At 36.5% G+C, this 27327-nt stretch overlaps 1 protein-coding gene across 1 annotated transcript in view; it reads left to right on the top strand.

Annotated features, from left to right (window-relative positions):
- The first annotated feature begins 411 nt into the window (after window positions 1-411).
- The window catches only part of KLHL4 (kelch like family member 4), a 49305-nt gene continuing 22389 nt past the window's right edge, over window positions 412-27327 (top strand). The window contains exon 1 of the mRNA XM_053472653.1: window positions 412-984. Coding sequence (XP_053328628.1) covers window positions 566-984 — 419 coding nt within the window. The 5' untranslated portion in view covers window positions 412-565. The remainder of the gene's footprint in view (window positions 985-27327) is intronic.

The following is a 27327-nucleotide window of genomic DNA, read 5'->3' as shown; positions in this document are numbered from 1 at the left end:
TATAAAAAAATAAAATTAAAATTAAAAGCCAAGTATGATTAATGTAAGGACATCTATTCCAGACTTGACAAAATGCTGAAAATGAAAGATGTACCTGGCATTAATCTTTTATTTGGTGCAGCCTGGCTGATAACATAAAGCATGCCATGGCCCCTGTTTGCTTGTTATAATATGTAGATGTGCTTCTCTGCATCTTAAATAGCAGTGTGGGGTCTGAGAAGCAGTGTATCCAAACATCTCCTCCTGTGATAGAGCTGCCACAATCGTGTAAGCCTAGAAGCTGGCTGGTATTAGGGTAGTTACTTTCCTGTACTAAGCTGATTTAGTTGTTTAAGGTCTGACCTCATCATCCTGTCACTATGGGTTCCCACCTCCACAGTTAGCAGAAGCCTAGTGTGAGCTGAAGGAGCTTGCAGCATGATGCAGAGGCAGGAGCACAGACTCTACTGTTGTCTTAGAAGAGCTATGCTGGAATAAGAGAAGGTGACAGAAGAGGATTCATAGTATTTCTTAAGATACAGCCAAGCTTTTTTTTTTTTTTTTTTAGTTCTTTGTTTTTGCAACAATGTCAGTCTCTGGAAAGAAAGAATTTGATGTTAAGCAGATTCTAAGACTACGCTGGAGATGGTTCAGCCATCCTTCCCAAGGATCAGCTGGATCTGGTGGCTGCCTCCAGCAGGAAGGATATGAACACAGAGGGACACCGGTTCACAGTAGGTTAAAAAGCCATTCACGGGACAGGAATGGGCTAAAGAAAAACAACAGCCCTGTCCACAATATACTGGCACCAGTGCCAGGTCCAACCCCTGTTCACCATCGATCTATTCAATCCTGGCACCAGCAGAACATCATAGAACATTTACAAGCTAGTGAGGATATCCCAAAGTCCAGCATAGAAGACACTTTGGACAAAGAAGAAGAAAGTGGCCGCTCAGAAGACACGAAGATCATAGCAGAGGAGAACCCAGAGGCAGCTACTGATAGGTAAGAGTTCTAGCGGCAGATCCGAAACCCTACAAGATACACTTATGTTTAATATACATTGTATCCACTAGTCATACAATCTCGCATTCTATTGTAACATACTGTATGTCAGCGACACATTGTATCTACTTGTTATACTACATTACACTATTATAACTAAACAGATGTCAACTGATGGATACATTGTATCCACTAGCCCTGGAATCCTGGGTTCTATTGTAACATACTGTATATCACCCATTGATATATCGTATCCACTAGTCCTAGAGTCCTGTGTTCTATTGTAACATACTGTATATCACCCATTGATATATCGTATCCACTAGTCCTAGAGTCCTGTGTTCTAGTGTAACATACTGTATATCACCCATTGATATATCGTATCCACTAGTCCTAAAATCTTGTGTTCTATTGTAACATACTGTATATCACCCATTGATATATCGTATCCACTAGTCCTAGAGTCCTGTGTTCTATTGTAACATACTGTATATCACCCATTGATATATCGTATCCACTAGTCCTAGAATCCTATACTGTATATAACTCTTTTAACTCAACTAATTGATACATTATCCACTTAGGTATCTTGCATTCTTGTATCACTGTTACAACCTTATAGAAAAAAAAAACTTTAGGATGAGGAAGAAAATCATGTCTGCATCTCAGCTTGTGATCAATACTCTGTCCTGTTCTTTGTGTTGCCACCTGGTATGTTCTGTGTAGGTGGAAGCTGAGTGCATTCAGGGACAAACCATAAAACTATTTGTTTTTTATTTGATTTATTCATGGAACATTGTGCAAACAAAGAGGGGAGATGGAGGGTTTGCTGCTTGCTGTAAAAACCTTCAGACTCCCTTCTTAGATGGGTTTGTCTTCCTTGTGAATGAACAATTAACACTGAGCCATGTGAAATATGGAGGAACTTTTACTTTGTTGTGGCAATGCTTCATCTGCAAACTCATGGCTATGACAGCTTATCAGCTTTATGGGGAGAACTAAAGCAACCTGCAGCCTCAGTTTATCAGCCTCCAGCCCTACTGTGCAGCTACACTGATGCAGGGATATAGCAGGGAACCCAGAAACTGTACACAGGGAAAAAGAATGAGCTGTGAATTCATCTGCCCAGAATAAAATCCAGAAGGTTAATAGTCATGATAAAAAGGGATTCTATTTTATCTAATTTTAAAATTGCTAAATTTGCCATATTTTTTATTATATTGCATAATAAATTCCATATATATATATATATATATATATATATATATATATATATATGTATATATATATATATATATATATATATATGTATATATATATATATATATGTATATATATATATATATATGTATATATATATATATATATTTGAAGTTCTATCTCCCAGAACACAAATAAGCAAATCATTTTCAAATTTTGTAAGCTATTCCTCAATGCATTTATTCTAGAGCATGGTTAACAGATATCTGGGACTGCAGCTGTTGTGATCTACAGATCTCATCACCCTAAGGCACTCGAATAATGTGAGATGTGAGCAATCTGACCTGTATCGCCTAGGGATATATAAGGGTTACAGGAGTTGTAGTTCATGGCAGCTACTCAAACTTGTCAGAGGCATTAAGTAGAATATGAAGAGCAGCTTAATGTCAAAATTTTCCATTTAAATGCAATAACCCTTTCTGTATGGTAGAAGTAGGTTCTTTTCCCACTTTTTATAATACCAAAGTTTCTGAACAATGCAGGAAATCTATCTATCTATCTATCTATCTATCTATCTATCTATCTATCTATCTATCTATCTACTTACCTACCTGTACAAACACCATCATACAAGGATTAATAGTTTTGTAGTGCAATGTATTGATCAAGCTACTGAGGTTCAATATTAAAAGACTAATGCATTAAGGGCAATGTTATACCAATATATAACATCCATAAATCCACAGCTGATTTTAGGAACAGTAGAATTATTATACGTAAGCATAAAAGACAATTATATTTTGAGACTACAGAACATTTTCGCTTTGCTAGAGATGCCTTTTCTTTATTGTCTGATAGACTCATTTAATTCTTTTTATTATTATTTATTGAGTTATAGAGCACAATTATATTCCGCAGCACTGTTTCATTGGATATAATAAAAGTATGTTAATCAGGTTTGTGTTACTGTATGTTCTGCATTAGATTTTGATAGAAATTATAGTATAGTTACAGTAATGTCTATTGATCATGATTTATACCTATAATTACCCATTATACCCATTTTAATGTCTTTACTAAGGGTACCAATCTTGGAGATGGGATGTAACCGATAGTGTTATGTAAGGTCAGTCTGAGAAAAGTTGATTTAAATTACAGAAGTTAACATGAAACTTAAATACAAATTTTAAGTCCCATCATTATTCATACGATATCAACCTATTAACATTTCTAGACCACCATTTGTTTTTTTTCATTCTGTGAATACCCTAGGGCCAATCTTAAGTTTTACCAGACCAAATTCTCTAAAAACATGCTTCTTGCAAGCATCACCAATAATGATAAGAAAATGTTGACCTTCTGTGTTAATATCATATGATCCCCATTGTACAGCACTGTGGAATATGACGGCGCTATAGAAAAACATAAACAGCAACAACAATAATAATAAAAATAATAATAATCTTGCACTAACCATTGTGAAAAAACATCCTTTTTCTGTAAGACTTTTCAAAGTTAGTTCAAATTAAAATAATCTATATATTTAAAAATCTGAGTCTCTGAACACATTTTAGAAACAGAATTTGACAGCAGCTTTGCGCGTTAAAGAAACGTATTATAGGAATATAGCATTTTGGCTACAGAAAGCAGAGACCGTTTTTATTTTAGATTTTATATTTTTATTTCTAAACTTTTTTGGGCTTTATAATAGAGACACTAAATCTGGCTCTTCTGGGTATATTGTTAGAACATTTAGAAAAGAAGTTCTCCATTAGTAAGGCTTTGTGTTATTGATCTTGTAAGTTTATGTTACATTGATCATCCTATAGTATTGGGTAAAATTACGATTGATAAGGTCAAGGGACTCTTGAGCCGCAATTATTCTCATTGTGTTTCATTGATCTGTGGTTTGTCTAAAGGAACAGGACATTGATATAATTAAAGGTGCTGTTCCAACTACTACTGAACTTAGCACACATCATTAGTAGCACTGCTTTGGTATAAAGCCAAAACCTTTTACGGATAATTTTTAACCATGTGACTGTTGCCGGAAACACTTAATTGTCATGGAAACCTGAAAGGGCTTCTTTCTGTGTTGTTTTTATGCAATTAAACATTAAAATTACAGATCAACTACAGTAATATGTTATCAATAATATATACGATAATATTTAACATAGAGAGTGAAATATTTAAGCGAAAGTTTAGTTTTGATGATTAAAGAAACTATAACAGAGAAGATAATTGTGGTAATAGGATTAAGAACGTTAACGGAATCCTGCGACGTCAGATAAAATTGCATTATGGTACGGGCAAATGGTTGGATAACAGGAAAGCATTAAACAAGGACACAGATAATCTGTATTAATAGTGGTAAACTGGTAATACAAATGTAAAAAGTTACAATTCTTTTGTTTAGAGGATTATGGAACATAGATTGTGCCATGTTGGTTGACAGGTTTCATTTTGTAAATCAAAAGGTTCCAAGTCCCCTGATTTTTGTCCAATCTTAAGCTAAGGGGGTCACTTCGTAATGCTGGAGTTGCTAGGAGTTGGTAGTAGCGGTATTCAGAAGAGTTTTGGTTTCCACCACTAAATCTATTATGCGATTAATGGTCAACACTGGGGAGTTACTCCTACGAGAAAGGCTGACCTGTTCCTGAATAATCATTGTAAATGTATCATAAATGTATCGACATTGAAAATAGGTACATTAATGTCTCCCTTTTTTAATGTTATTAGTAAGCATGGGGCACTAGTGCTAGCGATTATTAAGGGGTATGATGTAAGACTTCATAAACATACATTTTGAGATCTTGTAAACCTGATTTGGTGTGGTGGGAATTGACCATTCTTTCTACCCGATCTCCTAGCTCTGAATATTCCTAGTTGAGCACACACTGAGATTTCACCGTTCATTTGCTTAGAGTAAATCACACGAGAGGTCAGTTTCTAATCTTTTGGATTAATAGGGCACAGTAGGGAGAATAGAAAACTATTTTGTCTTAGACCCAAATCCAAACAGCAGATAGGGCAGTTGGAGTCAACCAATAAGCTTAATTGGTTATAGAAAAAAAGCTGCAGTGACTTACAAGAAACAAGAAAGTTGGTCTACAAACATTAAGACTGGCACAGTAACGGGTCGTTGGACATACGATATACTGATAGACCAGTAGGCAGATGCTGACAGGGACATGAGGATAGCGTTGGATGATGTTACAAACCTACAGTATGTGTTCATCTTTGGTGGCTTAGACGGTTGTGATTCCAGATCACACTTGACCATGTAAGTGTTACTACCGATCCAGCAGGCCTTTCCATGACTGGTTAAGCGTAACATTCTGACCTTTCGACAAGCTTATTAGTCACAAACAACAATTAGCTACTTAAACATATTATCTGAGTTTCACTCTTATCACGGATATTATCGAAATGAAACATGGAAATTTAGATCTGGTATTCAAGCCACGGCTTAGCTTGGCCGTAAAATTTCTACCATACCAATAGGATTATTAACCTTATTATTGGAATACTAGGGACCTTTTAAATCTACAGGAAATAATATTGAGATTCTATATAAATTAGCATTTACCGACTTAGACATTCCTGGCAAAAATGTGAATTTACATTAAATATAAAAATAAACCATAAACAAATGCTTTATACAGTGATATTTATTCTGAAATATGGTATAATTGTTTGGGACACATGGTGTTATATGTGAAATTCTAATGCTTGACTTGAATCCAATATCATATAGTTTGTCACTTCAAGGTTTGAACATCTGTTACTAATGGTGCCTACTTTCTGTTATTTATCCTGTAAGTTATTAAGAAACATCATGTCTTACGGGTGCTCAGATCATAGTTATCTTCAAGTCTGCACTGCATTCTTCCTAAACACTTGTTTGAGTTATAATGTATATAATATACCATATAATATCCTATTTATAGAGCTAAGTTCCATGTTTTGTGCTTTGATTAAACATTTTTTAGTCTCGGAATTCCTCAAGCCTTCTAGAAAATAGAAAAGTCATGAAAAAGACAATTTAATGGGCCCACAGACATGGAATTCAATAAATCGGGATCGGCTAACCAGCATATCATCAAGAACTAGGCATTATCTACTAGTTACAGAAATAAATTAAATTATTAGAGATTTCTAGTAAATACTATATAAGTTATGGTGGGCAAAGATGATGGGAAAACCCTTCCACTCAAATTTAAGGGGGTAGTAGAAGCATTATTACACACTCATCTACAGACACCAGACAAGCCAGAAGGCTTGTTTTTCCCTCAGAAATCTCATGGTGCTGCCACAACCACAAGGGATTCTGGGTAGGCTCATGCAAATAAGGTCAACAATGATCACCTTTGCCTCTATATCCACTTTATACATGGATCTCTTGTACAGGACAGACTTTAGACAAACCCCGGGAAGAGATACAATAGCCAGATCACCATCATGGACAGCTGTTCCATCCTTAATGGGACTCGTCAGCATGAGGTTGTGATACCGGCTTAATAATACTAAAACATTCTTCTTGGAGGTGCTTTGCATCTGGTGAACCATCTTGTTGAAAATATTCATGCATCTTTTCGATGGCACAACCTGTTTTTTTTTTTCCGTGTAACTTCATAATGTGTGCTGCAAAAACAAATTGGGTATTTTAAATATGATTTACAAATTTATTAACATTAAGATTATGTTAATGTGCAAGCATTTCAAATCTAGACGTCTCCAAATACCTGGAGGAGTTCCATATTGTGTATGTTTTATTTTTTTTTTTTTACTGTTTTAATGGAAATGTAGAGTCAACATTTTTCAGCTGTCAGCTGGCAAGTTTTTACCTGCAGCGTTTTTTAGAAAGGTGCAATGCAAACCTAAATTAGTATAAACGATCCAGAACATTAGTGGAGACAGGTGAGGAGATATGGCACGATTGTGGATACTAATTGAAGGGTGCCATATTTAGAATATTTTACTCTTTTTAATTACTATGTTTGGAGACCAAATTCATGTGTAAAGTAGGAACATATTTTTAAATTGTACTTGGGTTTAATCTATTTTAACACAAGCTAACACTAAAAATGGTGGGGGAGAGGACCACAGCAAAGAACAGGTTATGTTAAATAGCTTGTACTTGCGGGAGTCTCAGATTTTGTTTCACTTGTGGAAAAAAGTTGTAATTGTAGGGCAATTCCTACTTAGACCTCCTTTAGATGTCTCTGGTTTCCAAACGTTCTGTGATGTTCCAGCTATTGGTGGACAGACCCTTCGACCTAATTCCATTCAAAAAGGGCACCCCAAATAATAAAGAGTTTCTTTCCTTTTAAACATATAGTGCCTACTATCCACAGCTTGAACTAGCTCATGTTTGTGTTTAAAGCCAATGTACAGCTCATCAAATGGCAATGGACCTAAAAACTGCTGCTGTTGTGGTGTCTATTGGTAAATCCAATATTATAATAATATTCCAGTGTTTAACAGAGAGTGTACTCTGGCTAATTTGGTCTTGGGTTTTTAGACTACCAATGTATAATATTGAAGAGACATTTTAAATATACTTTATATTTCATGATCTATAGCAGACGTTGCATTGGAATCCAACTGTCCAAGAAGGAAGTTGTAACTTACTTCTCAAACCCAAGATTATTTGGGCAGAATGTGCATGAGTTTGTTTACAGTTGTCAATAATACCTCAACGATGAGACGCCGGTTTAAAATACAATGAGTCAGCTTTATGGAAGCTGTCATATTCAGAATTTCTGAAAATAATACCGTGTAACTATACCAGTAATCATACACGTTACTGGGATCTAAAATTGTATGGTTAGACTTGTAACACTGTTGCGCTTGTGGTATAAGAATCTTGGTTAATGCCGGTAGAATGTCAACTGAAGGAGGAAGCCGTGGGCAACTCTAAAGATTTCAGTTGAGCCATACTTTGTGCCCGGAGTCTTCATTCTTCAACGCACTTGGGGCACCAACCCTTTTTATTGCCCCTATGGACACTCGTACTTATCTCTACGAACCTGAATGTGTTAAATGAGTGTTGATTCTCATCTTAACTGAAATACTGATAATAAGCGTCATTGCATCTAAAAGCAAAAGGTTGTTTTTTTTTCATTCCATTTAAAAGGTGACTAAGCATTGGGACAAAGACAACATTCCTTACGCAATATATCATCTTAGTACGGTTTGTTCCAGCCTTTCTCGAATGGCTTTATCAAAGTAGTCGGCGGTGAAAGTACTTGGTGCATTTATCACTTACGTGCACGTGCTTGGCTTCAGCTCCGCAGCTGGCTTTCGGATCACAGGCTCTTTGTCAGCTGCATTGGCAGCATAAAACACGTGCAAAATACATTTCTGACATTATGACAACATAATGATCATTTCACCGAACTAAACCTAATCTCTATGTACTTTCAAATGTCACCCGAGCGTTCAAAACATATGACACGCTCTACCACAACAATTAGCTAAATATATTGTGTTTTTAAAAACAAATCAAAGAAGAGATGGTGGAAAAAAATGCAGAGGTTACTGAAAAATACAGGTAAGAAAAGAGTCATGGAAACAAATGCTTCTTTCCAATCACATAATTAGCATATTCAAACTAAGAACATTTCCCAAATGTCACACTTACGTCATTAATGGGTAGACGTTTTTGGACACGTGGATGAATCAGCAAGAGGTTCAACACAGACCAAAGGCTGTCTTATACAAGACAATCTACGACTGTGTGATGCTTGTGTTCAAGATTTAATTAAAGTCATGTAAAAAAGTATTTTTTATGTCTTGTCTTTCCCAAATTACCACCTTCGTCCACATGTTTTGCATCTATGCATTGTCCATTATGGGCAGTGCTTATGCCCAGTTACTATCCTTCCCCAACATGTGCACTGGTCAAAATGGTCCATGGTTGGGACATATGTCAACTTTCTTGTCCGAATTAAGGCTTTTTGTTTATTAGAGATGGGAGGTAAGATGGATATTGAAGCTGGCATTATAAAAAGTAAGTAGATCATCTGTCAGCTATTGGCAAAGAAGGGTCCAGGTGTACCAGGTGTGCTCTCACCTATCCAGTCAACCTGAGCGCTCAAGTGCTCCCCACACCGATGGCACTCTGGAACTCATTTGATCTTAGCCAAAAGGCCAAGAAGCAACAGAAAGATCCTAATACAATATATCCACGGCTGTTGCTTATTTTCCTTTTCACAAGTAGCCAATTTGCACGTCCCACATGAGAAACTTAGACTTTACTGAAACTGAAATTTTACAATTTCGGAAGAACCTGACAGCAGGAGACGTGCTCCTCTCTAGCCTTAGTCATGCAATTATCTAAAGAAGTACTGGAAACCGATCTAACGTCAGCCGCTAATGGAGAAAGCTGCCGGTAAAATGAATCATATGCGTAATTTTGTTATACTCTTCACACGCAAGATGTCAATTCTCGCTAGAGAAATTCTTTTTCCTTTTTAGCATAAGAGTGAACTGTCGCAAAAAATACAACGCAAATGTAAACTCATTGTCTATGATGCCTGACAATTTCCTTTAAATATTAAATGCTAAACAGTTAAAGTCAACATTTCATCACCATGGCAATTGTTTTCTTTTTCTCTGATATTTCTGACATGAAAAAGCATTTTCGCTTTCCCGACCTCATATTCTGGTTGAAATTATAGAACAAAACAACTGTTCATGAATGCTTTTCTGCAGAGTAATTATAGCTGACAAGACATGCCATCTTTTTAGTTCCCTTGTGGAGTGCGAGATCATTTTTCTTTATAATTCTTTGTTTACACGTTTTCTCTGTTGCAAATAATCAATTTTAGAACAAATACATGCGTTGTGAAGCCGTGTTCTTGGTGGAAGAAATTTTTAGGGGAAAAATTAGAACAATTCTGAGACATTCTCCTCATAGAACTATTTAAGGGGCTCTAAAACCATTTTTTTATTACTACCATCGAATAAAAAAAAATAAAAATATTATGCTGTTATTTATAACAATTTTACTTTTTATATAATATGTTTTTAGACAGGGACATAAACGTTTGTATGTGTTCTAGCTCTGTTATTCTAGCCCAGTCATACCATGAGCAATACAATGGCTCAGTCTTAATCACCCAGCTGGACTCTTTGACTATTGAAAATCTATGGAAGAATGGACCTCATTTGCATTGCCATAAAGAGTCATCTGTATGTGAAAAAAAAATGTTTCCACATACAGATGACTCTTTATGGCACACGATGATTGTCCAGCTTTATTAGTGTCCCCTTATATTGTAAAAATAAATAACTAAATAAAGCAACAAACAAATAAATAAATAATTGGTCGGCGGTGGTGGTATTGGTGGTGGTGAGCAATAGCCTAGAACTGAACATGTAACATATTCTTCATCAAAAATGGCTGGAATATATACAGGGTGGGTTGAGCTTCCTTCCTTTGATTGGCTTTCAGAAAATATTTTGCCCCATGGATGCCTAGCTGGTTATAGAAAATCTAAGCAAGCAAGGGCAACGAGAGCACGTCATGGCCACGGAGACCCCTGATCTCCCTCCATAGCGTTTGTAACCCCAGTATTGTCATATCCATATGGTAAACCACTTATGCTTCCATGTAATAACTTTTCCTGTGATGGTTGTTGCACCCCTATTAAGATAGAAGGTCAGTTTATAGGTTAGGCCCCATATAATGAAGATTTAAAATAAAATGGCAGACGGAACATGTCCTTAATAAACATAGAACTCATCTGTTAAAACTCCTGCTTGTCTCTGTGTTGGATATCTGAGGACGTATGAAGTTTAGTAGATAAACAACCCAAGGAGTATAGAATGCAGAATCCTGCCCTAAAGAGTTAGCTTTCAGACAACATTAAAAAGAATGACATATTAAACAATAAAACACTTCTTGGCGATTTTTTTTAGAATTAGAACCTGCAGGAATGCATCAGCTGGTTGGAAATTCAGAAAATAAAGAGTCAGATCTGACCCGCAGGCTAAGCGCAGTTCTTATATCTGTCGCAATCTTCTAACAGTTTTTGTCTATTATGTTTATACCCCAACTGCAATATGTCACACGTTTAAAATCCTGACACTTGGGGGTCCGACCTCAATCTGCGACACGGAGCCCAAGGGCAATAGGCTGAACATCACAATAAAAATGGAAACAAGCTGGAGCCACGAGGAGAGAAATGGAAAAGTGGATATTTAATGAATATATCATGATGCGTTACCATTCCGGTATCTGCGGAAAATCTCACCGTTAAAAAACCTCAAACCTTAAAGAAACCCACTGGAAATAGCAAAAGAATTGTCACACCTGAGCGTACACCTTGTTCCATACCACCATAAAAAATATATACAAATGGATCAAGAAACTTAGACCCCACTTAGAAATAGGGGTAGAAGTAAGTGACCCCCCACCTCGTAGTATTTAATGGCCTAGCGTGCAGGAGGCTGAATGTTATTAAATTGGCAACCAAGGAATTAATTACTGTATCAGTTTCTCACTCGAAACAGAACTCTGATTTAGAACACATTCATGCGCTTTCAGGCTGACCCCATTTAGTGATTCATTTAGTTCATGACAAAGTATTTTATGTGTAATTTAGTAGATGCAAGTTTAGCTGGTGTGAAAAGGACAACTTGTTACCATATGCAAGAACGTCCGTGATATCAGAGTTTAAAAGTAATCAGGTTTTCCTGAAGCCTATCGGTCAAAAATGAAAATTGCCATTTCGGGCCTAAGCCCTTTAGGGGCCTACGCTATGATCCACTATGTACTATACGTGAAATAAACACATTCGGTCAATATTATAATGAATCTATCATACCACTGATTGCAGAGAAGGGAGAGGATATTCTGACGCCACCTCTTGCCCACCTCTGGGGTAAAATCGTCCTGTACTTTTTAACCCCTTAATGACAAAGCCCGTACATGTACGGGCTCAAAATGCATTGTTTTCAATGGGTTTAGGGACCGCCCATTGTCCTTAAGGGGTTAACCTCTTTATAAATTCGTTAAGCGAATCCAAAAGATACGAAGGTGTCAGTTCGCCTTTAAGAAGCTTGTCAGTTCTGGATTAGATGCCGGTATCTCAATCCTCGGTATATAGAAGGCCCTTTTTTTCTCCCCTTGGTCCTCCGCTAACATTTGCCTTGTAGGACACCTGCCGCCTCTCCCTGTAAATCAGTGTGAATTATTAAAGTCAAAAAAAAAAAAGTTTGACGAGTGTGAGAGAAGCTATTCCGAGAGATTTCCGAGGGTTCCTGTTTCTAGGGAAACCACATTTTCCACAGAATGTGTTTAGACCAGCTGCTCATTTGGAAACTATTGCTGGTAATTTCAGATTACGGCATCGACCGAAAAAAATAATTAAAGAAACCTAACGAGAAAATCTTAACTCCTTTTTTTTCAGTGTGAAACATTTTATCTATAGAGATTTAGGACCCATGGATATTATAATTATAAGACAAATATTAACATTTTTGGAGATTGACTGGCATTGGCTTTATTTTTGAAGACATATTGATACAAATGTATATATATATACATAAATACATAGGTATGAGTTTTTCAGTTCATTACATAAAAACAAATTAAATCACATTTTTCTATGTTATAAAAGCTGTAAAGGTAAAAGGTTGCCTTTAAGGTCAGGCTCTGAAGGCAAATGAAGGGCATACGGTGCTGTTTTTGTGTCTAAAAAAACTAGTTTTTACATAATATAATGTATTGAGACAGCTGCATGTTAGTCATCTGTATGTGTTCTAACTCTGTTGCCCTGATGCTGTCAACTAGGCAAATGCCCTGACTCTATCATACTGCCTTATGGTAAACAATAGAATGACTCAGTCTTAATCACCCAGCCTGACACTCTGACTCATGAAAGTCTATGGAGTAAAGGACTTCATTAGCATTGCCATAAAGAAGAAGCTCAGTGTGATGTTTGAGCAGGGAAAGTCACATGACTTACAGCAATGGTCTACAATGGAATTTTTTTTTAATGCAAAGCTATGTTACTCTATACAGCACTGTAATTAATGGTCAAATAAAAATATCTATTTTTCCATTTAAGAGTACTGGTAGATTAGGATGCCACAGATTGTTCTGTTGATGTTGCTTATGTCATCAAAGAACTGCTCTTATTTACTCTAAAACATTTATTTTATTTGGTATAGGAATGTTTTGGGGGTTACATGCTCAAATAATGCAAAGGTCTTTAACGTGGTCATAGTTCCATACTGCTGTATCTTATTAGTATGAGATTCTTGTGTGTATAAAATTACAGGTTACAAGTTAAAAGACAGTTTAACTCATATCCACTATGTCATTTATTACACCTTAAGTGGATTTGATTATTTGTAGCTTGCACTTTAGTTAAGAGATCACTGATTGGCAATAATTATATGGCATATGTGACTGCAATAAAGAAATTCTGCAGACCGCAGATTGGACTATAAAACGGACGCGACTCTGTTGTATTGTGCATCATGCACTAAGCCAACACAAGATTTTCTAGTGAACTAGATTTTTTTTGTTATGTGAACGTGTATTTTTAGCCTATATTACAATAGTTAGAATTTTGAGCATTGGGATTTGAGTGGAAATGTTAGAAATTGCAATTGCAAATTTCCTATATGACATAAGTCGAATGTATATTCTTTCCACAAAGAAAACTGTTAAAAATAATAATAATAATAATAATAATAATAATAATGATAAAAAACAAATAAAAATAAATAAATAAATAAAAAATTATATATATATATATATATATATATATATATATATATATATATATATATATATATATATAAAATGATGTTAGACATCATAATATAGTACAATGTCCATAATATGCAAGCAATAGAGAAGAGCAACTCCAACAAGGTTATTATAAAATGTATTTGTTTCTTTATTGTATTGTGTTGGAGCCAAAGTTGGAGCCGAAGTTTTGTTTAAGTGACTATATCACTTGCTTATATACCTGCCACCTTCAGTACTGGAGGTCTCACAGCGACAGCTTAAATCCTTTGCATTCCTGTACTTACAACTCGTTCAGTCCTCAGGACCAGGCATGTGCCGATCTGTTGTTTTGACCGGTGTCCCTTTTGTTGTGACTGCTAAGAGCTTAGCATGCATGGTTCCTCGAAACCCTGCATGCAAGTAAAGAAGAAATCAGTCTACCACAATGTGGAGCATGATGTAATGTGGAAGGAGAACCATGTGATGTCATACATGCTCTGGAACCCTTTTTAACATAGCTAAATGTGTTAATATGGCTGCCTATTTTCTATTAAGTTGGGCATGGGAATAATTTCCATTAATAAAAAACAAAATCTAACTACTGTTGTTCTGTTGGGTAGTTAGTAAATATTGTGATAAACTGTCAAAATAAACCCAATAAAAGTGCCAAAAAAAGAGAAAAAATATTCAGTCATCCGTAGCAACTTACAATATACCAAAGTGGTGGGAGGATGAAAAGGTAACATGATAATGTGGGAGTTTAATATGAAAGAATATGCACATTGATATTAAAGTTGAAAAGGGATATCTGGAAGAAAATCTGGCAAAAAAAAAAAATTCTGATTTCCTTTGCTAAGAGTAACACGATAAAGAAAAAAAGGGGATAAGATGACTTTGTAAATAAAGAGGGAGTTAAAAAATAAATAGATTGAAAGGGTGAGATGTTGAAGAGGTCAAAAAGCAGAGGATAGAAAACTATAAAACAAGTGAAAGGAAAGACCTGCTCACGCTAACCAATCACATGGTCACTTTTTAAATTATTATTTATTAGTTAATGATGAATATTATCTCTCTTACTGTTAGTGTTAGCTGTGAGTATTTATACACAAAGTACCTACCATCAGTGTTCCCTCTAAGCTGTGCGCTTGTGCGCGCGCACATAGCTTTTTTAGAGAGCGCACATGTCCAAAAATTGTGCGCACAACAGTTTTTCCCAAAAAAAGAAAAAAATTATATTTTTTTGGAAACTTTATGCGGCGCGGATATTGTGCGCACAAAATTTTTGCTCTGTGAAACTTTTTGCACAAGAGAAATTTTCTGCGCACGCCAACTAAGAAAAATTAGATGGAACATTGCCTACCATCCGCACGAAAATGTCGATTGTGCTTGTGCGTTACATGATTTTTGGTTATTAGCGTCTCCATATGTCTTTCATCAATCTTAAGCTGGCATGGTAGATACATATTCTTAAACCTACTCTTACTTTTCTCTAGTGAAAGATTTCAGGATATCTACGGTTTTTGTAATAACATTTAAGCTAAAGTTCATACAACTGCATTTAAAGAGTTAACATGGTACTAATGATATCTGCCTTTTATGTTACATCAACAAATTAAAGTTCTAGTATATAGTAACGTATTCTTGATATAAAAAAGTACGTCTTTGAAGCTTGTCACTGTAACGTTGAAGTATTTTATTACAAATTGCATTATTTCTTAATATTTTGATTTGCAAGATGATGCTTTATTAGTCAGATATAAGATTTTGTACATTACGCTATATATCCGTGTCTTTTAGGTCTATAAATATAAAAAAACATAAAAAAAAACCCAAAAAAACAATTATTGTAAAAGAATAGATCTAACTCTCTTTTCATTGAATTGAGGCCCTGAACGTGTTGCTGTTGTTATTGAAAGACTTATGCTTTCCAGAGAACAGCGGCAAGAATTATTTTTACGATATGTTCTCATATTTCAGTTGTCCTTGAAAAGTGACGATAGAGAGTACAGAAAAATTGGCAAAGTATCAGAAAATGAGAAAAGAGATGGCAACTTATGTGATAAATCAAAGCATCTTCTATCTAGGATGACTATAGATGTATTCTATACATAGTTCATACAAAACTGTTTAGTAATATTGGGTGAAAATATTTGGTTTCTGGGGTAACTTCTCATTTATTTGGACTGCATACTCACTTTCATGGTTATTATTATTCTATTTGGATGTAAATGTTACTCACATTTTCCCCAACTTAATCTGCCGTTGGTGAACGTTGGCGGCCTCCTTCGAACAATGGGATCCTTTGAAGTGGGTTGACCTGTTGGTGGTTCTCAAGTTTTAAGTAAATTCCCAATAGATTTAGCATAGATTCCCAATAGCATTGATTGAGGTCCACATAAAAGCCAATGATCAGGCCTACACTGGCCATCTGGCAAAATAGGCAAATACCTGGTGGACCGTTGCCTGACGTCGCTCCATACACACCTAATTCAGCTGTAGAACGGATGATGTAGTATGAAGCCATTGGCTGGATATAACCAGCCACACATACCACATGAGCATAAAATTTAATGCCTTTCTGTCATATCCAACGTTAGCCGTGGTGATGTCACTAGGTTGGCTTTATGTTGGCCTTAAAGTGTCAGGGCCACCTTACTGTACCCGGTCCTGCCAATGATGACACCACATTATGGATTCTTTAAGCGACTCAATGTTTAACACATAGACCACGCAATCTTCTGTAAGCCATTTGATACACAATTTTTCGAAGTTGGTTGTTTATCATCTGGGTCTTTTTCAAAATCCTCTTGCTTCAATCATATGCGGGAAAAGGGGTCGTGTGAGTTTAATAATGCCAATAAAAGTTAACATTAAATATAAAATGATATAAGGTACATATAGTCCTTTCTTGCTGGCTGGGTGGGAAACAGTTGACCTCTGCGCATACTTTTAAGAGCCTATGCGGTGCAGCAGGTTGTTGTGGAATATGTGAGGAGGTTAAAATGAACTGGAAAATTACTCTTATTTGCAATTTAGACATTAAAAAAATTAAAATTCAGACAAACAACCATTTGTTGGAAATAATCTCCTGCTTATGCCATCTGTAACCCATTTTTGCTAATGTTTCTGTAATGAAAGCATGTTAATTCACGTTGCATATTTAATCTTATTTTGACTGAAAATGTTATGTTTTAGATTTAAAATAGTGTTCACAGAAAGTTTCATCTTTAATACATAGTTTAATTTATCATTGGCACTTTTATAGTTTTTGTGGTGAAAGTTGTTAATGATATTGTGAGTGGTAATGATTCTATGCCACATGAAAAAAAGTTAATTTAGAAAAAAGGGACACGCTATCATTTTCTGAGCTTCTTTTTATAGCTTTTCGACATTCTAAGTTAATAAAGTCCATTGAAATCACCCCTAGCTGTTAAACTGATAGCAATGACAGTAGGACCCTATGGGAGACTTGGAGATTGGATGAAGCCTTTGAAGGGAAAAGAAAATATAAGCCTTTCATGTATGCATGAACTCTTTCCATGTCACTGAGACTAGATAAATGTAATGTGAACAAAACGTAAAATGACCGGCATTAAATACTAGATTATTCACGTATTTTATTCACGTATTTTATATTCAGCGTTTTAATCATTTTAATGGATAATTATAAATAACACAGACTTCGGCTGGGGGAAGACAGTTTACTGCTGCACATGCTCATAAGAGAACATCCTGTATCCAGTAGGAGGCATAAAATCCACATAAGAATCACCTTGGCTTTGATTTTAAAACATTTTAAGTTAACTAAAGATGCCAGATTAATGCAACTGTTCTGCCACATGTAGACTTTATGGTTAAAGGTTTAGCATTGGCGGACCTGGGAACTTCCCCAGCTTGATGTCCCACAGCTTTTCCCTTCCCCTGACTATATAGAACGTGGAAGGAGTCAGGGTAGGTGACAAAAGGAGAAAAGACAGGGCCTGGAAAGGAGTGGGCAAAACGAATCACCATTCCGCTTACCTGGAACTCTCAGGACTTGCCCAAAGCTCTTGAAATCAGCCGTGGAACATATCTGGAGCCTCCGGAACATATCTGGAGAGCTCCCAGGTATGCTTATTCATATCAGTGCCTAGAGTGTAAGCTTGTGAGTCCGGCTCTGGATTGGTTTGTCTTTTCGGGAGAAGTAATGGTGATTGTGATGCTATGTTTAGTTATACAAGTATGATATTCATCTGACAAGGTGAAACAGCAGCAAGCCAAAATTTGGGCTATAATAAAGGTTATATTATAGCGATGTATCAATGTGGAATTCTATGCACAGTGAAAACCCCCATCCTTCAAAATCAGGAAAAAAAAACAAGAAAAATATAATATATCCTAGTTTATCAAAAGGTTACTCATTATTCATTTTTCTTACATGTCACACGAATCACCTTGCTGTGACACAATTCCAGTGTTGACCTTTAATCTCCATAGTCAACGCACAGTACATAATACTGATACTGCCAAAAACCTACACTATGACAACCCACCCGTTTTCGAGAATCGTTAATACAGCATGTTCCGTGCAGCGTTTTTCTCTAAGTATTTTTCCTGTTGTGACATTTTGAGATATTCTGTCACATTAAGCACAGTTTTCCCAGTGGTGTAGCTAGAAGGTACAAAGTTATATGACAATTATTTTTAAGATGCCCCTACATTTATAAAAGCTGACGGTTATAATCTTCTTCCGCTTTAGTCCTGGTCCCCGACTCACTCATGTCGGTTTCATGGGAAATACATACATTCGATTGACTGACACATCTTAAGATAACGTAAAAAAGGCATTTTTTTTCTAGAATGTGAGTTAAACCTTAATTTTCCACATCTGTCATTTTAAGCCACACTGAGTGACAAACATATGTACCTGATATGAATTACTTGTAAACGGACTCTATGATTGATTGGAGAATACTATTCATATTTGTATAAAAATGTGTAAATTAAGATTTTTTTAAATCTTATAACTAATAATTAGTACAAAAATTAAATTTCAACTGGGTAAACTATATGCTGTTCACAGATGTAGATTATATCCCCTTTCTCTGCTATTTAGGATATTATTAGAGAATTATAAAGGAATAGGGTAACTGTAAAATATACTAGGGTTGTACAAGATAAGAGTATATTCCATAAGGAATTACATGACGCGTCCATAAGAATCTTCATGCTGTGCTCTCTGTTCTTTCTATACTCTCTGGCATATCTGATAGATCTCTAGTATTTCTGCGCATATATCTGCCCCGTGTGATACATTATCTACCTGTTCTTTTTATCTATCGTAGAGACTGCTTGTAAATGCTTCATAAAATGGATTTTTTCATAAAATGGAACGGTGAGGCGATACGTTGATGACCTGGACATAGCTTTATAGGAAAGTAAATCAATCCTGGGGGTTTGTGGACATGTTAAAATCTACACCTGCGACCTTTGTTATTTAACAATAATGCTACATTTCCTGTTGTGACTGATCTTTCAGTGAATTATTTGTGATAATTCTCTGTGTCAGGGGCTCAAAAAGCATTCTCTACATAATAGTAATTGGCTAGATTTTTGGCACATTCTTTTCAGTCATGGTTGTGGCTACAATGTCCTATTTCGATGATCAGGTCACCTAATAGGTCGGATGCTGGAGGAGGTAGCTGAAACTATCACGGAGTAATAAAAAGGGTCTTTTTTAAAAGAAAAGGGTCTTCTCTACACTCAACTCTTTACCATTCACCTACCCCCCCCCCATATATTTTCAAGAATACATAAATAGCTTTGGATGGCTCCACCATGCTCGACATCGGCTACCCTGCCCCTGCCTTCTGTGTTTCTCCCTGGTACCTGCTCTGTTGATCTACTGTGTCCTCCTAAAGTCTACTTATTGAGTAGAGTGTGAGAAAAGAAAAAATAGTGAGGACCGAGAGAATAATAAAGTGAGAGAATGTGTTAGATTAGTCTGGTTGTGCTAGGATAGTCTGTCTTCTACAAAGAGCTGGAAGAATGTTGAAAGATAACAAGGATAGTTCTTCAAAATGACTTCAAGCGTATTCTAGAAAAAATAAAAGAGCGGAGCTAAAAATAGGAAATGTAACTTAAATCTCATTTTAGTTAACAAACTATAAACACATATAAACATTATAAACACATATTCGATAAAACATGGAACCCAGTAGTGAACATTTGATATGCCATGCTATTTCTGAGAGACTGTTGGCCAGAGTCATAATGAAGTCAAAGCTAAGCTAGAGGTCGTCTACGGCGTTAAATAATTTAGAATGAAATGCACGTGAAATTTTTATAAGATTTATCAAAAATGTATCAAACAACAATAGAGTCATTTATAATTTATTGCGCAACCTTTTACTTCCTGTATAATGGATGATTTTAGTTTGTTTTGTTACAAAAATAAAAAAAAGTTATTTTTATCAGAAGAATATCAGAAACTTTCTTTGGATTTGTTGACCTTGAGCGTGAAAGATAATTTGAACTCAAGAAAGTGTGATTCTTTTTTACAAGAGATGTGTGAAATTGACATATCTCAAAGGATTTATGTGGTTCATAGCACAATTTTCTTTGCGTAGATGTTAATAATAACACCCCCGGATTCTGACTTTTTATATTTATTGGTTGACAATTATTTAAAGAAGTTCACCGCTACTCTGTCATGTTATCAATTTACCGGACCAAGATTTTTAATATTTTTAGTATTTTTTTAATTTTACACCACTAATAAAACTACATAGCGTAGCGCAGCCATTAAAAAAACATATTTTTTATTTGTGCTGCAAAAAAAAGGGGTTTATTGGTAGCTACTGAATATTTTAAAGATTTAGTTTACGAGCTCATTACATTCATGTGCTTAAATATTCCATTAAAACCTGTTCTCCATGCAATTACTTATGGTAATGTTAAGGCGAGGGAGAAGGGTTGCACCTTTAAATATACGATAGTGTCATTAGCCTCATTATTAAAGGTTTATTATTTTTAAATATTTTATTCAGCCCATATATCTATCTTTCCATATTTCTGCATCTTGATTCACACCACATTTATTATTCTTTCTCAAGAAAACGACATGGTAAAGGTGTTCATCCGGATGGCCAGTGTGGGCTTGGTCTTGGTCTGGAGATAAATGGGGTTTATTCATTGAAAAGTGATTTTTTGGGGGGAAACAGTCACGAGATGTAAAATGTAGCTTCAGAATATTAATATGAATTATATAGACCCTACTCAGCTGTTTCTGTAGGGGAGGCTTGCCATGGTCAACTCTTCATACTATAATCCAGGGATTATTGTTAAAGACAATGGCAGTTTTTTGTTGAGCATTTTTCCCCCTTTCAGGGCAAAATTGGCATATCCATTGAAGTGGCATTAATATGCATTATATAGGACCTACTCGGTTGTTCTCGTTGGGGAGGCTTGTTACGGTCAACACTTAATAGTTCATAGTTAATAAGATGACATGAAGAATTACATCTCAAAACCATTGGTGAAATCACATTTCCAGAGTTTGAGGATGTTCTTAAAGACGCAAACATACACAAAACAACCGTTCGCTTGTTCATGTTGAGCTAGGGTATCCCCACCATTCATCGGATAAGATGGGACATACCAGCTTATGTTGAGAAGGACATAATGTAACCTTAGTTCGTATTAGCTATACGGCATAGTGAGCGCAGGCCATTTTTTGGGGTTAAATCTCTAGGAAGTGGTGAATCCTATATAATAAGGTTTCATTCTCTTCCCGCTAAATCCTTAACTGGCTGGAGAGAAGGCTTTGACAGTTTCTGAGAAGGCAGGTGGTATCTTCTGCAAAGGAGAGATTTCATTGTGTCGCATATCTTCGCTGGGCACGCGGCTCTGTTATAATTCTGGCGGCGTGTGAAGTCGGATAAATACAATACAAGTGGTTATCTTTACTGCGCCGACTCTACGGATTATTCATCAGGCCCCCGCACAAAAGCTTTATTACTTTGCCCACAACTCAATTTTAAATGTAGCAATATCATGTTGTAAGGTATTCATTACTTTATCCCACGTCCGCCGAGAATGACTAATTTGTCTAACATAATCCCGCACCTGAATCACGGCCATTGTGATCGTAATAGACAATAAACCAGAAGGATTTTCACAATCCTTGTAGTACTTTTTGTACGGCTAAAACGATCTCCTATTATTCTCAGCACACACACGATTATACTGACAGTAGATGAGTCAATATTTATATATTCCTTTTAAATCGCTTTTACTCAATATAAAAATTCATAGCGACAGTTTGAGGGAATGCACCAGCGGATGCTTTATCGTAGTTTTTGTATTTTCTAGGGCAGGCCTTAGAGGTTTAAATTTGTAACATTAAAGTAAAATATTACACGCAGAGGTGGTGAAATATTCGGGACAAGGATGACTACCCCCAGACCTAGGGCAGCAAGTCCAGTGGGGCAGCAAGTTCAGTGGGGCAGCAAGTTCAGTGGGGCAACTGCTCCCCCTCCATCACACAAATGCACCGGATATCATCTTCTTGGGTGATCTTCTTGGGTGATCAGGCTCCAACATCTGGTAACATTTGTTGGCCACCATTAAACCCACCTAATCCCCATATTAAAGGTTTCCGTCCATTGTAACCATTACTGGTTCTCTGTGGAACGATCTGGAGATGCTTGCACCCCTCACCCCTTCTGATCTCTGTACTCGCGGCTGGAAGGCATAGGGTGTCTTTTTGCTTTGAAAGTAAAGTTAAAATGGAACAGTTGCACATAAAAAGATCTATGCTGTGTTAACATTCTCAAGCACCATATGGTAGTTTTAAATATATTTACAATGTACTTCCTCTCCTTCTGCTGAGACATTGATACATCGTAGCATGCAACCAAATATCTTCCTCCTGATTGGTCAACCTCTTCTAATTTCTTAAAATGTTTTATATCTAGTACTGAAAACTGGAGAAGGGAGAAAGTTTAGATGAGTACCCTGTGTTCCTAAGGTAGGTTTGCAAGTGTGTTAACATTTTTTAACTTATATATATATAAATATATATACGATATATACAGTATATGCTATTAAATACATTGTTGGTATATCTGGGAACTTCTCAGGATCTGTAAATACCCATCTCCTGGTGTATAAACAGAGGGTAGGTTTAGCCACATATAGGTTCAGGACGAGATTTCATAGAGCTAGAAAGTGTGCTGAGAATGCGTAGCGTGAGTAAGGAGTAGGCATTACCTAAGAGTGGCCATGGCCAAACACAGCTCCCCTGCCAGACTTGGACTGATTAAGGTCTGAGTCTCTAAAACATGAGAACATGGGCAGACTTCATGGGACAAACGATTCTTAACGGCTGTAAAATTCTCTGTTTCTACATTTCATGTATTGCCGACACAGATTGCGATTTCTCCCACTTAGCGATAGGGGAAATATGTTTTAATATTCACTGTATGCGGAAGTCATTAATATGCATTGCTATCATCCTGAAACCTACACAAACCCCAATTACTTTCCAAGGGTAACTATGGATTTAATTTATTAGATAAAATTGTCTTCTAGGTAGTTTGCATACTGTGCACGATCGGGACTCTTAGATGAATTAAAGTTGGTTTCCAAATACCCGCAGTGAAATTCCTTCTCTAAAAGCGCGCAGAGGAGGAAGAGGACTGGTTGTGAAAAGCAGGCATTATGTTAATTTTAAATACTATTTTTAAACGTCTTCAACGCAATTTAAACATTTGATGACTTGCGATCCTCACATTTAATAGTACGTGTCAGAAAATGGAATAGAATAGAATTTACATTGACTCCGATTTATTTTGGAGTGTGTATGTATGTACAGTACAGCTATTCGTAGTAATAAAATTGCCCATGCATTTGAATTCATTGAAATTTTCAGCGATAGCTATTAAAATATCTTGTATATTTATGACATTTTATCCTTTGTCTAGTGATTGCTTCCCTGCACGTACTTACATTGCAATCAGAAGACCTTTTGAAGGGAGATTTGTTAAAGCAAGCAATGCTATGATCTCCTCTCATTCATTCGGCATCATTTTGTCTAGAACATTTTGTTGAGTTCATATGTTGGTTTTATGAATTCACCTGTTAAATATCCTTTTATCACAAAAATGTATTCTAAGTACTGTATATGTTTACAATATTTTCCATTGATGTAGATGACAGGGTAGAAGCTGGTGGACCTGGCACTTTAGGACCAGCCGCCGTCCAATGATGTAGGTGCGCCTAGTGGCTGGATACGCACAGGCCCACTTTATTTTTGTATACTGAACCAATGCCCAGCGAAGGGTATCCAGTGGGCAGCTACACAATACAGAACCCTACCTGCAATTTCAGTATGTGGCCCTACAGGCCAACCAGCCCACTTGGCTTGTGCCAGCTGGCCAGCCCGGCATGCTGATAAGTATATCGCTTTTTAGATTAAATATAACATAATTTATCTTTCCTAACACCCTTTGAATGTCCAAACGCTTCTCAGAAATATTTTTTTTGCCGCATTCATGGTTTGAGTATTAATTGCTCCCTGTGGTCGTGTTACTACGGGAGGACTTGTAGTTCCCCAAGAGCAGTGTTTGGATATTAAACCGCCTTCTGTCTCTTTCAATCAATGTAATGCCGCGAAACTGGAACAGCTTAGAATTACCAGCTCCTCTTTGAGGCCTCTAAGAAGGTTACGCGAGGCTCAAACTTTATGTACGATCCGCGATTAATCTTTTAAACATTGAAGAAATATAAGGTCACAAAAGAGCCTTGTAGTAAGTAAAGGAAAAATAAATACAAATTAAAGTCAAATCTTCCCTGAGTTGTTCATTCTATTCCTGCATAGAACAAATGCCCTCAAAGGACTACCGGGAGAGCATCGTCTTCCATCTGAGTAGCAGATGATTTAAGAGTGAAGTCAAGGAAGAAGACGTCGATGAAGAATGCCTTCAAGGCAGCTGTTTCCGTGAAGGCAGATTAGACTTTTTTTTTAAGGGATCGCTTAAAGTGATCTTTTATGTGCGCTATATATTCTTGGAAGGGTTTACTGCCAAACTTTTTTATTTACTTATTTATTCTGCTGTCGGAATGAAGGAGGCCGACTCCTGCTTTTTTTGCCCAGCTGGGAAACTTCTCTGAGCTTCTCGTTCAATAAATCACTCTCAGAGCGCTGATTATGAGCAGGAGCCCGCAAAGCCTTTATGATAACGCCAATGGTTTCACGGTTTAATCCCAAATGAATTTACATTTTAACACTGCTTCTGCAACAATAAAACCCTTTATTGATCAAGATTTAACAGAAGCTTCCAAAGCGTAGGAGTTTTTTGTAACCGTAACCAAAGAAATAGTCATGCAGACCAGAAAGTTTCTGATATGGAGATCTCCTTAAGACCTGATTCAGTCTGATGTGGAATCTGGTTGTTTCTAAAATGTTGCCACTGTTGTGTTTTTTTATGGGCGCTTTGTAATAGTTCTAGTTTTGGGTCTTTATATATGACTAATGGTGAATCCCTCAAGAGGTCCTCTGATGCATGGACCATAAGTGGTGTCTGGTGGTGTCTACACCTCACTCTATGAGTCACAAACTTTCGATTATGTTCTCTGGGAACAAACATACATTTATTTCTGTATCAACAGTGACCAAAAATCAGTGATTTTCCCTAAATACATTTCTATGCATGTAGTGGCGGCTACTAGGGTGTTTTTTGGTAGTTTTGATAGAAAAAACAGTAGGGGATATAATCTTTACATTCTATTTTGCATTAGATTTTTGTTTTATCTGGTATCAGCAGTTTTTGTATTTCTAGCTCAATGTGCGAAGAATAAATGTTTAAATATACATTTTAAATTGAAAACGCACACACAAGGCATAAGAGTGCAGAGGAAGGAGAGGGTCCTGCTCTTGGGAGCTTACAGTCTATTAGAAAGTAGACGGGGATTGAGACGGAAGGTGAGTGGCTGCTTGGGTAAGGATGGTTTGAATGTAATCAAAGTTAATGCAGATAATGTCACTGGTCTTGAGAAATGTAAAGTGAGGGGAGTGGATTCTTCAATTAATATTCCATTCCGTACCTTATTTTACATTTAGTTTACTGTGAGGACCGACTAAAGAAATTCCCCGCGTTGTCTGTAGGTTATTTCTGTTACAAAGAAATTCAGTCTCATAACTGTCCCAGTGAACTGTCCTCATTTGTACTTCATTAAATATTAGTCATAATAAAGCAACCCATTATCATTCGCATATTAACCTTAATAAAGAAGTGAGATAATGAACTGTCAATTAGCTGGCCAATTTAAATAGACACTAGCATTAAAATGAGGTCTGTTATGATATATTGTGTCCTCCTGTTCTACTCAGTCGTGAATCTTGTGTCATTTTTTTGTAAATGAGCTTAGAACCATTAATTTGCATTCTGAATGGTGCATGTCATGGATGGCTACGGGGGGCATTTACATTTCTCTGGGGGCATACACAAGGGAAAACACATTTGGAGGGTGATTTTTCCCAAGACCCCAATTCATTGCTGTCAATTTATTATGGAACGTTATAGGAAAGATTTGAGCCGCAACAGCAACATTGACTCCTCCACTATTATCCTTCGAATTCCATGTAGCAAATGTCCCATTTTCTAAAAATGATGAAACTATCACATATTAGGTACATTGTTTGTTTTTGGTTTTTTTAAAACTTTTGCAAGTTAAAATGTAAAAGTAATTATTTTTCTTCAAGCATTAAGTATCATGTCGTTCAGTGCTGTAAATAGTAATGGATAAATAAAAGCGAAAAAGAGTGGGTTTTGTTTAATTTTGTTCCAATAAATGTCGTTTTATCTGTTGACCTGCAGGCAGCCATTACAGGCACTCGTGATTTTTGGTTGACTTCCCCATTTGAAAAGCACACAAATGGTTGTTTATGACAATAATAACGTATTTTAAGTCTTTACCCTTGGACCTTCATTAGTTACAGGGGCTTTCTGTGTTTTTAAGAGCATTTACCCCAAGGCAGTAAGATCGGTACTTCGTGTGTTCATGTAGCATTATGGTGTAGCATAGATGGCGGCTGCACATACATCATTTAGCAGTAGCCGGCCTTAAAATGCTTTGGCCACTTTTTCCCCCATAGCAGGGCAAGAACATTCATGCCTCCCAATCAATTGTGCCCCTCTATCCTGCTGTCCATCCAAGCTCTGCCTCCGTCCCGCGTTCCCGAATCCAGCAGCGGCCCTGGAGACTGCATACTGTGCATGTGCAGAATTGTGTGAATGCGCAGTTGCACGAGTGACACTCTACCGCCAAAGCTCCAGTGGAGGTTGGCATGTAAGGAACATGTAAAACAGCAATCATAAATGCTTCATTATATCAAAACTAAGTGA

This window comes from Spea bombifrons, chromosome 8 (genome assembly GCF_027358695.1).
Source record: "Spea bombifrons isolate aSpeBom1 chromosome 8, aSpeBom1.2.pri, whole genome shotgun sequence".
Classification (NCBI taxonomy): domain Eukaryota; kingdom Metazoa; phylum Chordata; class Amphibia; order Anura; family Pelobatidae; genus Spea; species Spea bombifrons.
This window is presented reverse-complemented; position numbering and strand designations above follow the sequence as displayed.